Source organism: Suncus etruscus, chromosome 15 (assembly GCF_024139225.1).
Source record: "Suncus etruscus isolate mSunEtr1 chromosome 15, mSunEtr1.pri.cur, whole genome shotgun sequence".
Lineage (NCBI taxonomy): Eukaryota > Metazoa > Chordata > Mammalia > Eulipotyphla > Soricidae > Suncus > Suncus etruscus.
Window position 1 is genome coordinate 28,289,188 of NC_064862.1, and position 16,285 is coordinate 28,305,472.

The 16,285-nt window shown below is 45.2% G+C and overlaps 2 protein-coding genes across 4 annotated transcripts in view; one reads left to right on the top strand and one right to left on the bottom strand.

Annotated features, from left to right (window-relative positions):
* CHEK2 (checkpoint kinase 2) overlaps positions 1-3,584 on the bottom strand; it is a 38,517-nt gene extending 34,933 nt beyond the window's left edge. Inside the window, exons 1-2 of the mRNA XM_049788827.1 lie at positions 3,513-3,584; positions 507-858 (exon numbers count right to left, since the gene is read on the bottom strand). Of these exons, the coding sequence (XP_049644784.1) occupies positions 507-852 (346 nt within the window). The 5' untranslated portion in view covers positions 853-858; positions 3,513-3,584. The remainder of the gene's footprint in view (positions 1-506; positions 859-3,512) is intronic.
* A 1,013-nt stretch (positions 3,585-4,597) lies between these two features.
* On the top strand, positions 4,598-14,668 carry HSCB (HscB mitochondrial iron-sulfur cluster cochaperone). Of its 3 annotated transcripts, none has more exons than XM_049788865.1 (6): positions 4,598-4,858; positions 6,406-6,505; positions 6,844-6,933; positions 7,997-8,141; positions 10,954-11,001; positions 14,523-14,668. In XM_049788865.1, exons 1-6 carry the CDS (start codon positions 4,623-4,625, stop codon positions 14,612-14,614), a joined length of 711 nt encoding a protein of 236 aa, XP_049644822.1. In that variant the 5' UTR covers positions 4,598-4,622; the 3' UTR covers positions 14,615-14,668. The 3 variants fall into 3 exon arrangements, with proteins under 3 accessions (XP_049644822.1, XP_049644823.1, XP_049644824.1); XM_049788866.1 differs by having other exon boundaries at positions 6,406-6,502; XM_049788867.1 differs by lacking the exon at positions 6,844-6,933 and having other exon boundaries at positions 6,406-6,502.
* Positions 14,669-16,285: the final 1,617 nt, after the last annotated feature.

The window sequence follows — 16,285 nt, forward strand, 5'->3', positions numbered from 1 at the left end:
GTGCATTTGCAGACCTGGATTCGGTTCCTGGCAACCCATATGGTGTCCTGAGCCTGCCAGGAGCGTATTCTGAGTACAGAGCCAGGAGTAACCCTTGAGCGCCACAGGTGTGACCCAAATCCAAAATAAAAGTAGATGACAAATAGCCTTTGCTACTCTGAAGCTATAAAATGGAGGCTCTGAAGTGGCTGTAGATCATGGCCAGGGATTAGTAGGAAAACTTCTAGCTTATGGGTAAAACATTTAAGTTTGCATGAATTTGCATCTTCTCAGTCGGGCATGCAGCTTGCTCTCTTCAGATGCTCAGATGGACAGCATCCTTAAGGGAACCCACAGAGAGTTGTTGAAACAGTAAATGGAAGAGATCCCCAGCAGGTGCGAAGCAGTCTACCCCAAAACCACCTGGCTGTTCAATAATCATTGCTTTCAAACTCCAATCACCCTGAAAGTATTTTCCTGCAATCACTTTTCTGAACAAGTCCTCAACTATATGACAAGGCTCTTACCCAGATTAGAGAATCCATCCTGAAGGGCCCATAATCGAGCCCAAGACACAGGGATGGGCTCGTCAGCTTCCTGGTCCTCGGGAATACTGGCGAGTTCCTGAGTAGATATGGTGTCTACAGAGCTCAGTGTCCCCGAGCTGGACTGAGATGACTGGCTGGGCGTGGGCACTGTGCTGTTGGAGGAGCTGGAGGTGCCATGTGACTGTGAGGAGGAGCCAGGGGTCTGCATGGAGAGGCCCAGTGGCAGCCCAAGGCCACCCTGGGTCTGGGAGCCTGAGCCCCCACTCTGGGACTGGGAGGCACCGTCGTGGGGCTGCTCAAGTTTCACATCTGGTTCGAGAGACATCGCCACCTCAAATCAGGACAAGAAAGCAGAAACTGTGATTTCAAGGGACAAGACTTCAAATTTATGTGTGAATGAATACGGGGCTGGAGAGATTTCATAGGGGAGCACAGGCTTTGCATGCAGAAAGCCTGAATTCAATCCTCAGCACTGAATGGTCCCCAGAAAACTGTCAAGTCCCTAAACTAGAAGTTACCACCCAGCACCGACAGGTAGCCCAAATGAATAACCGCTGCAAGTGAAGAAAAAATAAGAGGATAGCAAGTATGTTATGCCAAACCTAAAGTTCTAACATTTCACATACTTATTTTTTCTTATTTGGTTTTTGGTCCACAGTCAGTGGTGCTCAGGGACCGCATAGCACAAGGGATCAAATTCAAGGCTACAATAGGCAAAGCATATGCAGAAAACCTTTGAGTAATTGCTCCCACCTTAAGCATCCTAAAATTCTAGCCCTATTATTCTATAGCCAGGAAATTCTACACTTCTGCACTAGAGATAGTACAACAGATTAGTATAACAGATAAGTACAACTTGTTTCCAATGAAGCTGACCCAGATTCAAACCAGTGCTACATATGGTCCCCCAAACCTTTCCAGGAGTGATCTCTGAGCACACAGTCAGCCCTGAGCACAGCCAGGGATAGCCCAAAATCGAATAAAGAGACTGAAATAAGGGCCGGAGAGATAGCACAGCAGTAGGGCGTTTGCTTTGCAGAGCCAGGAGCAACTCCTGAGCATTGCTGGTTATGGCCCAAAAATCAAAATTAACATATCACAAATGGAGACTGGAATGGTGGCATTAGAGGTAAGGCATCTACCTTGCAAGTGCTAGCCTAGGATGGACTGTGGTTAGAACCCCAGTGTCCCATATGGTTCCCCAAGCCAGGAGTGATTTCTGAACACATAGCCAGGAGTAACCCCTGAGTGTCATTTAGTGTGGCACAAACCCCCTCCCCCAAAGAAATTATATGGAGACTGGGCAAAGTAGTGGAGGGAAGTGAAACAGATAAAGGGTCTTGAAACACTATGACTGAAATTCAACCACTACCTTTTTAATTCTGTATCTCACAGTCATTCCATTTAAAAAAGAGAGAATGAAGGCCAGTAAGCTAGTATAGCAGCCATGAAAGGAGCTTGCCTTTGTATGTGCCAGTCCCCAGCTGGCATAACATGGTCTATTAATTTAAGTTCCTAATCTAATTTTTTTTCTCTTTTTGCAGTGCTCAGGATCCAACCCAGGGCCTCACCCATGTAAATCAAGTACTGCTGAACAAATCCCTAACTTTTCATGTTTTTTTGCTTGTTTACTTTTGTGGGTTTTTGTTTGTTTGTTTGTTTTTGGGTCACACTCAGCTGTGCTCAGGTGTTATTTCTAGCTCTGAACTCAGAAATTGCTCCTGGCAGGCTTGTGAACTCAGGCATGTCCGCAGGCAAGAAAAACACCCTATCACTGTGCTATCATTCCAGCCCCTACTTTTTCTTTTTTTTTTTTTTTTTTATGGGGTTTTGGGCCATACTGAGCTGTGCTAGGGACTCCTGGCTCTGAATTCAGGGATCACTCCTGGCAGTGTTGGAATTGAGAGTGGGGGACCACATGTGTTACTAGGGACAAAAATGGGTCTTTTTTGTTTATTAGTAGCTGAATGGGTTCTTAATAGACATTTCCAAGTCTGAAATATGTATGAAATAAAATATAGTAATAATTGCTAACATTCATAGTAATTTCCAAAGAACTGTAACTTGATTTGAAAAAGTGAAGCTTTTTCCCCTTCAGTGAACATCCAGTGATGTTCAGGAGTTACTCTTAGAGGAGCTTGGAGGACCATGTGAAGTGCTGGGGATGGAACCTGGGCTACCTGCTATAATATCTCTCTAGCCCCCTGATAGGGGGTATGATGCATGTAAGGTAAGTACCTTAACCCAGTACTATCTCTCAAGCTCCCTATTCCTTATTTAATTTTTTTTTAACTTTGGTTTTGTTTTATGGACCACACCCACAAAACACACACCAGGCAGTGCTCACAGCTTACTCTGGGCTCTGTGCTCAGAGATTGCTCCTTGCAGGTTCTAGGGACCATAAGGAGTGCCACAAATTGAGCCCAAGCAAGGGTACAAAGGGTGCAAAGTTACAAAGCAAGCACCCTACCTGCTGTAGCATCATTGTTCCACCCTTTAGTCTCGGTTTTAAAATGCATTTTCTATTCCCTCTACACCTCCTGGAGAATATGGTAATCATGAGTCCCACATACTGCATTTGGTAAGCTTTCCCGATGCAGTTTCTGTTGTTCTCAGAGGCCACCAGGAAGAAGGTACAGAGGAGTCAGCCACTGAGATCTACTCTATGGCTATCTTCGTTTTGGCCTGTGCTGCTTTTTGAGTTCAACGTCTCTGTCCTGACAAACGAATGGCATAAGACAATGAGTATATCAAGTGTCCAACTGCTATCACTGATTATTATATAAGTTATATAGATTCAAGAAATCAAACCACAATTGGCCTCACTAGTAGAAAAAGATGAGAGGCATTTTATTGCACAATCATCAAACTCATCGTATCTTTTTTTTTTAATAATACCAGCACAATTAAAAAAAAAAGCTTTACATAACGGGCACACCCCCCACTGTTAAAAAATAACTTGGCATAAATTGTAAAATTACCTACAGAGGAGGAGTGGTTAAAGGCAAACAGATCTGGAGGCGGATACCTGGATCAAATCTTCATAGTGTCTACAGGTGGAGCCCATTTCCTAAACTGGAAAAAAAAAAAAAAGTAGATAAATCCTGAAGATTAACTGAGATGAAGCATGAATGCCCCTCCCCCCAGTGCTGTCAGATGCCTGGAGGGCACAATTCCGAGTCCCCAAAAACCCAACTCAGGAAGATGATGCATGAACACACTTCCCCAAGTAACGCTGGGAAATTGAGAGAATTCCAGTCTCAAAGATCACCAAGCCTTAGAAATACAACATATTTTTCTCAAGTGGAGAAACTGAATGCCTAGGAGGGCTGGTGACTTCCTACCTTCTCCCCCACCACCTCATACTACACTCTTACTAATGGACACTCCAGGGCTTCCTCTTACACAGGCCACTGCAGTTTCCAATTCCTGCACCTAGCAGCCGAATGAGCATTTCCAAGTCTGAACCTAAAGTATGGTAATAATTGCTAACAGTAATTTCCAAAGAACAGTAACTTGATTTTGAAAAGTGAAGCTTTTCCCCCTTCATATCCTGACGTCTGGTGCGCATTGCAGCTTACAGGCAACAGGGGAAGTGAGTCTCAAGTGAAGCAAGAAGAGCAAACCACCAAGATGGAAGAGTCTCCCACGCCTTCCTCAGTCCCCACCCTCAGCCCCCAACTCAAAAGCAGACGAAGCGGAAGCTCGGAAATTCTGCCCGCAGTAATACCCTGAGGACGGGATTCGAACCCCCAAACACCAGGGAGAGCTCCCCCTACTAAGACTCACCGCGTGAGCCCACCAGAAGCGGCCCTCACCTGGCGCGAAACCCGCAAATCCAAACTCCACCCTCCACCAATCAGAAACGCCCCCCCGCCGAGGCCCGACCAATAGGAGAAGCGGATCGGATATCGCCGCTCGCGCGAGGCCGCGATGCTTGCCGGGAGTTGTAGTTTGGAGCGGGGAGAGGGACTCCGGATTCCACTTTAGCCCCGCCCATCCGCAGTTCATCAGCCAATCAGGATAACGGGTTGGCCGGTGCTCTGCCCTCTGTTGCCCCTCCTGCGACCTCAGCGGGACTAGGCCGCAGGCCAGATGTTGAGGGGCCGGGTTGGGCCTTTCCTCCGGCTTTGGGGGTCGTGGCCAGCAGGGGCTCTCGGAAGGAGACTCCCGAGCTGCAAGGCCGCGTCGCTGGCGGCAGGCAACTCCCGCCGGTGCTGGAACTGCGGCGAGGCCGAGGGCGCTGCGCGGGGAGATGGGTTCTTTTGCCCGCAGTGCCACTCCCTGCAGCCCCCTGACCCCGCTCGGGACCATTTCAGCCTCTTGGACTGGTAGGGCATTCGGGTTCGAGACCCGAGGCTGGAGGGAGGAAGGGGGAAGACCGAGGAGGTCGGGGAAGAAGGCCGGACTGGTAGTGGGAGTTGTAGGCAGAGCCCCCCAAAAGGGGTGGGGTGATGCTTGGGGTGCTCTTGGAAGAGGGGGCAAGAGAGAGCTGGGGAGGGGCGTCGAGATACAAGGCCCCTCGAGGGTGCATGGGGAATGGAAGTTAGGGGGATTGCCCGTGGCTTGAGACGGAAACTTTGAGGGGGCAAGATCTTGGGGGGAGCATGAGAAAGGGACCGCTTCCCCCCTAAGAAGGAGTATGGCATTGCCTTACATTGCTGCTGACTCGGGTTTCATCTTCAGCATCCCATTTGGTACCTCAAGCCCCGACAACTTGAGCACAGAGCCGGTGTAAACCGTAAGCACAACCGGGTGTGCCCCCAAAATCCAAAACATCAAATATGGAAAAGTGAAGTTTAGGCGGATCTAAACTGGTGGGACCGGGCATGCTGCAGGAAGAAAAAGGATTAATACTGGATTAATATTAAGTGGAGGAGGCAGAGGGGTTTGGGAGACTAGGTGGTTACAGCACATGTGATCCCAAAACTGTACAGTCCCTAACAAGGGTACTCACTCCCCAGCTCTGAGGGGGGAATATAGGTGTGGCCCCAAGCCAAAAATATATAAGGGAAAGGGCTCTGCATAAAGACACCTGGGTTTGCTCCCCAGCATATCATGATACCCCATATTAGCCAGGAGTGACCACAGAGCACTGAGCCTGGTGTAGCCCCCTGCACCTCCAGATGTTTTCTGCATTCCTCCAAAACAAAATGAAGTGGGAGAAAAGATGGAGGAATTTGTGCCTTGAAAAGACAAGGTGATCTTCGAGTTACTCCAGAAGTGATCCCTAAGCACCTGGGTATAGCCAAAAAATACTTGAATATACAAAAAGACAAAGTGAAATTGGAAATGCTCTTGTCTCTGGGACCTGCCCCCATGGTCATTTCTGTTGGACTGCAGTAAGACTACCTTCTTGTTCAGTTTTTTCCCACCTTAGAGCCATTGTACATTCTGTCTGCCTCCATGATCCTTTTCTGATCTTTGATTCCTCATCACTATTTTATTTATTTATTTATTTTTTACTCATCACTATTATTTAGAGAAGGTCAGTCCATTTCTTTGTTCACACCTGCCATTCTCTCTACTTTATTCTGGTTTCTGTCACAACACCTACTATAATTTAATATAGATGTTTATATTGTCTTGCCACATGAGAGCAGAAAAGAGGCCCAGATCCATAAATAACTGACATGAGGGGCCGGGCGGTGGCGCTAAAGGTAAGGTGCCTGCCTTGCCTGCGCTAGCCTTGGACGGACCACGGTTCGATCCCCCGGTGTCCCATATGGTCCCCCAAGCCAGGAGCAACTTCTGAGCACATAGCCAGGAGTAACCCCTGAGCGTTACCGGGTGTGGCCCAAAAACAAAAAAAAAAAAAAAAAAAAACCGAAAAAAAAAAAAATAACTGACATGAGTTTCTCTCCCATTCTCCTTCCAGCAAACGTTCCTTCAGAATTGACACTGGGAAACTCCAGCATAAGTACCAGCAGTTACAGCGTCTCGTCCACCCAGATTTCTTCAGCCAGAGATCTCAGGTAGCCAGCAGCCATTCCTAATCATACCAAATCACTCATGATCCTGGCTGAGATGGAGAACCTGACCTTGTGGTTGTGAAGTAGCAGAGACAAAGCTGAACAACCAGCGCCATCCTGTGCAGTCACTTCAGCCACCCAGCCACAGGCCCTCTCTTGCACTCAGCTTTCCCCCCCACATTCCCGAACTTGAATCCACCTCTAAAATAAACGGCTTATCCTACACTAGTTCTTACTTTGTCCACTTTCTTAGGTCCCTGCTCTTCAGTCTTCTATGAAACAGTTTGTGAATGTAGGATGACTGACTGGGATGGTAATAAGCTTGTCTTCATCTCTACTAACAGACTGAAAAGGACTTTTCAAAGAAGCATTCGACCCTGGTGAATGATGCCTATAAGACCCTGCTGGCCCCCCTGAGCAGGGGACTATACCTTGTAAGGTGATTTCTCAGCCCTTCTCTGTGTGACTGCTGGGTGCCCACTTTCTATGAAATAACTGCTCCTCTAAATATAGCAGTAGAATCCTGGGAAACTAGAGAGTTCAGGGACCTAAGAGCTTTTTTTTTTTTTCTTCCCTAAGAGAGCTTTGGAGATACCACACAAGCATCCTTTTTCTCTTACTTGCTAAATGGTTGGTTTGTTTTGTTTTTAAAACCCCCCCCCCCTGTTTTTTTGTGACCATCTTCTATAAAATTCAAGAACTGGATTTTTAGGAAAGAGTATTTTTTGCTGTTTTTGTTTGCTTCAAGGGCAGAAGAGGTGGTGGGCTGCTGAGGATTTTTGGATTGAATAGGAACTTTACATGCCTCTAGCTCACCCTCCTTTGGTGACTCCCCAAGGATCATACAGTTTCTAGCAGCAGAGGGAGCTTGAGAGATAGTACAGTGAGGAGTGCACTTAACTCCGCTGCAACCAAGCTGAATTCAATCGTTAGCATCCCATTTTGTCCTCCAAGCCCTCCAGGAGTAATTTCTGAGTGCAGAGTCAGGAGTGACCCCTGACTACTGCTGGGTGTTCCCCCTCCCAAAAAAATGTCATACAAACAAAGAAAAAACTGCAGAAGGTGAGCACTTCCCAGCATTCCTTTATCAGGTTAAGTAGCTAGCACCTTGCTCTCACACCTTCATGATTAGGACAGAGAAAGGTGTTGCCTTTTTTTTTGTTTGTTTGTTTTTTTTGTTTTGTTTTTCGGGCCACACCCGTTTGATGCTCAGGGATTACTCCTGGCTAAGCACTCAGAAATTGCCCTTGGCTTGAGGGGACCATATGGGATGCCAGGGGATCGAACTTGCAAGGCAGACACCTTACCTCTAGTGCCACCTCCAGGTGTTGCTTTTTGTTTGTTTTCTTTACGCCAATTGATGTTCAGGAGTCACTGCTGGATCTGCACTTAGGGATCACTCCTAGTAGAACATGGGACCAACTAGGATGCCAGGATTTGCATAATTCTAGACAGTGTTTAAATTAAATTTCTTACCCCTGCTTTATGCCTCACTAGCTAAAGCTCCATGGAATAGAGATTCCTGAAGGAACAGATAATGAACTGGACAGACAATTCCTCCTGGAAATCATGGAAATCAATGAAAAACTTGCAGAAGCTCAAAGTGAAGCTGCTATGAAAGAGATTGAGTCTGTTGTCAGAGGTAAAGATAAAATGTGACTGAATGGATTTTATTGCTATCATAAGTAGGTATCCATTGTTGAGTCAAAGTTAGCATAAAAACTTAAATATTGGTCTTTATAATGAGTCACGGAGATTTTTTTTTCTTCATTGCATTGAAACCATTTCTGTCTGGAGGTTAGATTAACAATGACCCTAATTCTGGTAGGCAGCCAAGAAGAGAGTAGTAATTAGTATGTTGCTATACTCTCTCCCACTCATAATACCATTTAAATAAAAATTACTATGTGATGATGAAAAACATGCCTCAGAAGTTGGTGGAAATACCAAAGACAGCAGAGACAGCAAAGATTGAAACCTCTGTCTTTTGAGAGCGGAGAGAGAGCGCAGGAGTAAGGTATTTGCCTTGCAGGCGGCTGACTCAGGACAGACCCTGGTTTGATACTGGCATCCCATATGGTCCCCTTAACCTGCCAGGAGCGACTTATGAGTGCAGAGCCAGGAGTAACCCCAGAGCACTGCCTGGTGTAGTCTAAAAACAAAACAAACTAGGGCCCGGAGAGATACCACAGCAATGTTTGCCTTGCAAGCAGCCGATCCAAGACCTAAGGTGGTTGGTTCGAATCCCAGTGTCCCATATAGTTCCCCGTGCCTGCCAGGAGCTATTTCTGAGCAGACAACCAGGAGTAACCCCTGAGCACCGCCGGGTGTGGCCCAAAAACAAAAACAAAACAAAACCAAAAAAAAAAAAAATAAGGAAAGAAAGAAACCTCTTTGTTTTAAGTCCATATTGCTTTTGCTTTAGTCCATAGATTTTATAATATATGTGACTGGGGGTGAGGACAGGAAGAGGAGAGAGACAAATTTATTATAAAGAATTGACTAATTATGAGGCTAACAAATTTGAATATGTAGGGCAATTCAACATGCTGGAAACTCAGTGAAACGTATCAGTAGGTCTTTGAGGCTGAATTTCTTTTTGTTGTTACTTTGGTTTTAAGGCCATACCCAGCAATGTGTCATTTGGGGACACTTCCAGCTCTGCATTCAGGAATTACTCATGGCAATGCATGAGGACCAATTGGGATACCAATTGCATCAGGCATGTACAAGACTGGTAATCATCAAACCATTTACACCCTGTACTATCACTCCAGCCTGAGAGCCAGAATTATTATTTTTGATCCAGGAAGCCTGTTTTTGCTCTTAATTGCTTGAACTGGTTATATGAAACCTGCCTACATCATCAACGATAATTGCTTTTACTTAAAGTCAACCTGTTTGCCAATGTTACATCTACAAATACCTTCACAACATCCTGCCAAACAGTTGGGCAGGGGCCAGAGAGATAGCATAGAGGTAGGGCATTTGCCTTGCATGCAGAAAGATGGTGCTTGAAATCCTGGCATCCCATATGGTCCTCCAAGCCTGCCAGGAGTGATTTCTGAGCGTAGAGCTAGGAGTAACCCCTGAGCGCTGCCAGGTGTGACCAAAAAACAAAACAAAACAAACAAACAAACAAAAAAAACTCAAATAGCTGGGCACTATATCCCTACCAGATTTACACATGAGGTAGAGTGCTTACCTTCAAGTGGCCAAACTTGGTTCAAATCCTGGTGCCACATGTGGTTCCCCAAGTACCTTAATATCTCCAGGTATGGCTGAGCCCCCCTCCTACACCTATGCCACATGATGCCAGTTCACCATACACTGAACTGCTGTATAGAAAGTCTTCAGGGCTTTTACTCCAGCTATATGCATAGTTATGCTTTCACAAATATTCGTGTTATGCCCAAACTTATCAGGCGCCGCATGACACTGAGAATATATAGTCTTGAGCAAAAAGAGATACATGGGCCTGAGTGACATTTGCACATTATAATTCCATGTGCCCAGCCTGGTATTCACCAGCATCCCCCTTACTCCCTCGGGAACTTGGCCCTCTGTCAGTGTTCCTTTCCCAAGAGAATGACACAATCCAGCTGCACACATCTAAAGCCCTGAGAGGTACCATTCACCGGCCTCTCACCAAATCTTGAAAAGATGACCTTAGGTGTCTTAAGTTCATCCACCCATTTCTACTGCCATGGTCCAGGCTACCATTCTTCTCACCTGAAAACTAAAGTAGCTCTAGATCAGTCTAGCTGTCATTTTAAGTCACGTATAATATATACTATCATTATGGGGGCCTTTTAGAAACCCAGATCTCTTATTATCCTTGGTCTTGCAGAAATGCCAGGTTTGATTCTTGGCACTTCCTGGTCTCCCCAGCATTACCAGGAACACCAAGGTGAGAGTTGGCCCTTGAGCACAGGTAGATCTATCCCCAAAGCTAAAAGAAAAAAATGTTAACTACTTCCCCATTCTTCTGAGATTAGACTAAACTCTTTGTGGGCTCGGGAGTAATGAGGAACCCATCTGGCAATGCTCAGTGTTCCTCCTGCATCTGTACTCAGGCTTGCTTCCTATGGGTGCCCAGGACACTGTACAATACCAGGGATCAAATTGTGCTCAACCGCACACAAGGCAAGCACTTTGCCTTATACCCTGTACTATCTTTCCAACCCAAAAGACCAAAATCCTCAACTTAATTTATAAAGCCTTGCGTGATCTGGCCTCTACTTCTTCCTGTTTTGCAACTGCGCTCTCCACCAGCTCTTGTGTTACGTAAGTTATTTTAAATTCTTTACCTGTTGTCACATGCAAAAGCCCTGTGGTAATACTTTTGTATCCCAGGGCCTTTGTATTGGTTTTGATGTCATAGTTGACAAAGTATTCTCTTCAAATCACGACTGTTTAAATAGAAAAGTGAAGATAATGCTTTTCTTTTACAGCTAAGCAGAAAGAATTGACTGACAGTGTGAGCAGAGCTTTTGAACAAGGTACTTCCTTTATTTCTTGACTTTCTTAGATCAGGAAAGAAATTTATTCAATAAGTAGCTATGGTAGACCCATAGTATGTTAGGTAGGCACATGAAAAATTATAAAATATAAGGTATAAAATATAGGGGCCTGAGCGATGGCGCAAGCAGTAGGGTGTCTGCGTTGCACATGCTAGCCTAGGTTGGACTGCGGTTCGATCCCCCAGCGTCCCCTATGGTCCCCCAAGCCAGGAGTGATTTCTGAACTCATAGCCAAGAGTAACCCCTGAATGTCACTGATGTGGCCCAAAAGCTAAATATATATATATATATATATATATATATATATATATATATATATATATATATATATATATGGTATAAAATATAATAGTGTCTGCATTTCACCATTGTCATAGTCTGGGTGCAGAAACCAGCCGTATATCCACAACAGTGCTATGCCAGTGTAAGAGTAAATGCGAGAGTGCTCCCTTCTCTTTAAGTGAGCAGCAGCAGATGAGATGATGGGTATGGGCTGAAACCAGACAGGTGGATTCTGTAGAAAGGAATCGTACACCTTCTGTCAAGTCCAGGAAGAAAAGCTCATCAGAGCTGTGTCCAGATGATAGCTTCGAAGTGTTTATCCTCATCTCTTGCTTCTGATTCTCAGAACTTTTTGCTGGTGGCTTTGGGGAGTCATATGGGATACCAGGGATCAAACCCAGGTCTGCCATATTGCAAGGCAAGGAAGCACCTTACCTGCTGAACTATTGCTCCAACTTTCCTAGTCAACTTTTCACATTTTTTCATACCTGACTCTACTCTATGAGCCTCCGCTCACCCTTGTTCTTTCTTAAATAAAAGTTGTGGGATTAGGGACTTGTTCTGGGGTCAAGGCAGAGCATAAGATCCTGAGTTTTATCCCTGGCACTGCAAATTTCTCTTGAGCACCACTGAGTGTGTCATTGCTCCCCTGCCCCCAGTACTGCAGGTCCCAAACACTAAGACTCCCCAAAGTCACCAGGAGAAAGTTCTGAATGCAGAGCTAGGAGTAACCTCTGAGCATCACCAGATGTGAGCCCAAAACAAAACAAAACCAAAAAGTAAATGTCTGGCTAGGGCTGCTGGTTCCTGGGAAAAACATCTGACTTTGCCACTTTAGGCTCCTCCCCTCCCAGAGTCTGGGAGACAAGGGTTGTGTGACAAATAGAGAGAGCCCATAAAAAGAGACACTCTTTCTCTGAGCACTGTAAGTCCATTTCTCATTCTGTTGCCATTGTCAAGGACTAGCTAAATCATCTGTTGAGTCCTGGTACTAGAGAATTGCTGGATGGCATGAGCCATTAGGCATTTAATGAGGAACAGATTGTATTTTATAAACCTTGCAACGCTGGGAAGTCAAGAAATCATCAGGGGCTGGAGCTATAGCACTCTGTAGGATGCTTGCTTGTACACGGACCATCTGGGTTCGATCCCAAGAACTTCATATGGCCCCTCAGGCCACGCCAGGAGTGATCCCTGAACACAGCTAGGTGTGGCCCAAAATCTAGCCACAATAAAAGTAATGGTCGATTTTCATGGTCGATTTCGATGTCAGTTTTATCACAGTTAAAATTGTTCTACATGGGCCAGAGTGATAGCACAGTAGTTGGATGTTTGCCTTGCATGCAGCCTACCCAGGACAGATCTGGGTGTGATTTCCAGCAGCCTTCCAGGAGTGATTCCTGAGTGCAGAGCCAGGAGTAAACTCTGAGCATTGCTGGGTGTGGTCCCCCCCCCCCCCCGAAAAAAATGAATGATCTAAAATAAAGAAAACATGAGGTTGTCTTCAAGGCCTTGGTGTGTGCCATTTGCAATTGCAACTCCATCCATAATAACCACTCCTGAATAACCCAGTCTCTCATTTATTTGAACCATACGTGAATATACAGAAAAACTGTTTATTCTGATCCAAGAATGGAGCCTCTGCTTTGGCAGTGGCCACATTCAGGGCGAGATGATTCTTCATTGTGAGACCCTTCCTGTCCAAGGACTGAAGAAGCACCTCTGAACTCTATAAAACAAGTTTCAGTGCATATCCCTGGTTGTCAACCCAGAAATGTCTCCAGACATTGCCACACATTGCTGGAGGTAAGGGGGTACAGAGGGTAAGGCCATGCCTTGCACACAACTGACCTCTGTTTAACCCTCAGCACCCCTAAGCACAGAGCCTAAGAGTATGCTCTGAGCACTGCTGAATATGACTCCAAGCCCCAAACAAAACAAAACAAAACAAAACAAAACAAAACAATATTGTTAAATCTCCCTTTGGTTACAAAATCGCCTTTCGTGGGGAATCACTGAGGCCTCTAGGGACATTCTCAGAGAACAGGAGCCCCACACGGTTAGTGCTGGCCCTTAGGACTTGGCACGTGGGGGGACTCAGAGCTTCCACATCCTTGTCAGGATCAGGTCACCAGACTTAACTGACTTTTATTTATTTAATTGGGGGTTTGTTTGCTTATTAGTTGGTTTGCTATTTTGGGCCTCACTGCAGTGCTCAGGGCCTTCTCCGGCTCTGAACCTAGGATCACTCCTGGTAGCGCTCAGCTGTGGTATCGGATCCTCCAGTCTTAGGTGGGAGACTTAATTGTTTTATCTTTATTTCTTATTGTTTTGGGGCCACACCCACTGGTGCTCCGGAATTACTCTTGGCTCTGTGCTCAGAAATCGCCCCTGGCAGGCTCGGGACCACATAGGATACTGGGAATTGAACTCGGGTCAGTCCCGGGTTGGTCATATGCAAGGCAAATGCCCTACCCTTTGTTTTATTGCTCTGGTCCTGTTTTATTTTTATGGGGTTGGGAGATGGGTAGATATCCCAAGTAGTCCTGGGGAATCTATCTCCCGTTTCTAACTGGCTGGGAACCCTTTGAGCTTTCTCCCTGACTCCCCAGTAGATGATAAAGCTTTTCTGTTGTTTTTGTGCCACACCCAGCGATACATAAGAGCTACTCCTGGCTCAGCACTTAGGAATTACTCCTGATGGTAATTAATTCCTGATGGATTGCTTAAGGGAACCATATTGGGTACTAGAGATCAAATCTGGATTAACTGGCTTGCAAGGCAGCACTCTACCCACTGTACTATCTCTCCAGACCCAAAGTAGGGGAAAACTATTAAAGCACAGATCTTTGATTATTTTGGGACTTTTGTGGGGAAAATCCGTTTTCTTTTGGGGCCAAACCCAGCAATGCTCAGGGTGCATTTCTGACTCTACTCAGGGATCACTCCTAGTAGGCTCAGGGGGACCATATGGGGTGCCTGGAAATGGAATCCAGGTCAGCCCCATGCAAGGCAAATCTGTTACCCCACTATACTATCTTTCCAGTCCCAGAATCTACTTTTTCTTATTTCAAGTTTGAATCTATAAGCCACCTTTTTTTTTTATTAACCAGTCAGATATTCTCCCTTTCCTATTCTGATGTTTTCTACCTTGGTTGATAGTCTTAGTTTTTTTCTTGCTTGAAATGAATCCTAACAGTAATGTCTCTTTATTTTAGATGATTTTGAAAAAGCCAAGGAGATTTTAACAAAGATGAAATACTTTTCCAACATAGAAGAAAAGATCAAACTAAAGAAGATTCCCCTCTGATTTCCTGATCTAATTGTACCATTTTAAAAATAAAATTTAATATATTTCTTTTCTGGCTTCTGCTAATTAGAAAGAGAATTGCTGTCATTTTTGTATGATCTTTTGTTTTTGTTTTCTGTGTTTAGGCCATACCTGGTGGCTCTCAGGGGTTACTCCTGGCTCTGCGCTCCATTATTACTCTGGCAGGCTCCTGGGACCATATGGCATACAGTGATTGAATCCAGGTTGGCCGTGTATGATATCACTCCAATCCTCTTGTATTATGTTGGTATTATTTGGGTGGTTGTGGTTTCTTTGTTTGTTTTGGGGTCATACTCGGTGACTGTCAGGGATTATTCCTGGCTCTGTGCTCAGAAATCGATCCTGGCAGGCTCAGGGGACCATATGGAATGCCAGGATTCAAACCACCATCCATCCTGGATCTGCTGCGTGTAAGACAAATGCCCTACTGCTGTGCTATCTCTTCGGCCCTGCAATTGTTCCTTTACTTCTGTGACTAGAGTACTGATATCTGACAAGGTCAAAGCGAATATTTGAACATTAAAAAAAAATACTATCACTTTAGGTTTCAGTTTAAGTGTGGTACTCAAAACGGACTACAATATATTGTTTTGTTTTGGTTTTTGGTTTTTGGTGGCTTTTTTTTGGGGGGGGGGGAAATCACACCTGGTTGCACTCTGGGGTTACTCCTGGCTCTTCTCTCAGAAATTGCTCCTGGCAGGCTTGGGGGACTGTATGGGATGCTGGGGATCAAACCTGGGTTTGTCCCACATTTCTGGTCCATTAAAGCTAACATTTAGACAATGCAACTTCCTTTAACATTTTTTCAGCATGCAACATAGAACTATCTGATGGCCCAATAGTCATGTTGTGAGGAGATGAGGTCTCTTCTGTGGTATGTTTCTAATGTGGATTTCTATTGCACATTAGCAGGACCAACGCTTGCCAATGTGTTTCACCATATGAATTCATAGAATTCAAGCCAGGTCATACATTTGAATTTGTGTCTGACAAAGTATCAACTATGACAAGGTCTATTCAAAAGATGACCCTCGGGGCCGGAGAGATAGCATGGAGGAAGGGCATTTGCCTTGCATGCAGGATAGTGGTTCGAATCCCGGCATCACATATGGTCCCTTGAGCCTACCAGGAGCGGTTTCTGAGCACAGAGCCAGGAGTAACCCCTGACTGCTGCCAGGTGTGACCCAAAAAACAAAACAAACAAAAAAAAGGATGCTCCTCGGGCTGGAGTGATAGCACAACAGCAGGGTGTTTGCCTTGCATGCATCCAACCCAGTATGGACCTACCTGGGTTAGATCCCCAGCATACCATATGGTCCCTTGAGCCTGCCAGGAGAGATTTCTGAGTGCAGAGCCAGGAGTAATCCCTGAGTGTCAACGGGTGTGACCCAAAAAAATAAAAAAAAAACCTGTTTTAAGATTACCCATGATTTTAGGATTAAATGTATTTGTCTTGGTGTATGTTGCACCGCTGTCTTTTCATGCTTCTGTAAATATATGATTCACCTCTCCATTAGCATGCTTCTGTAAATATTTTCATGCATGCATATTTTGATTTTCACTTTATTCATTTATTTTGCTTTTTTGTCCATATAGTGTGATGCTCAGCACTTATGCTTGACTCTGCATCCTGAAATTACTCCTGGCCAA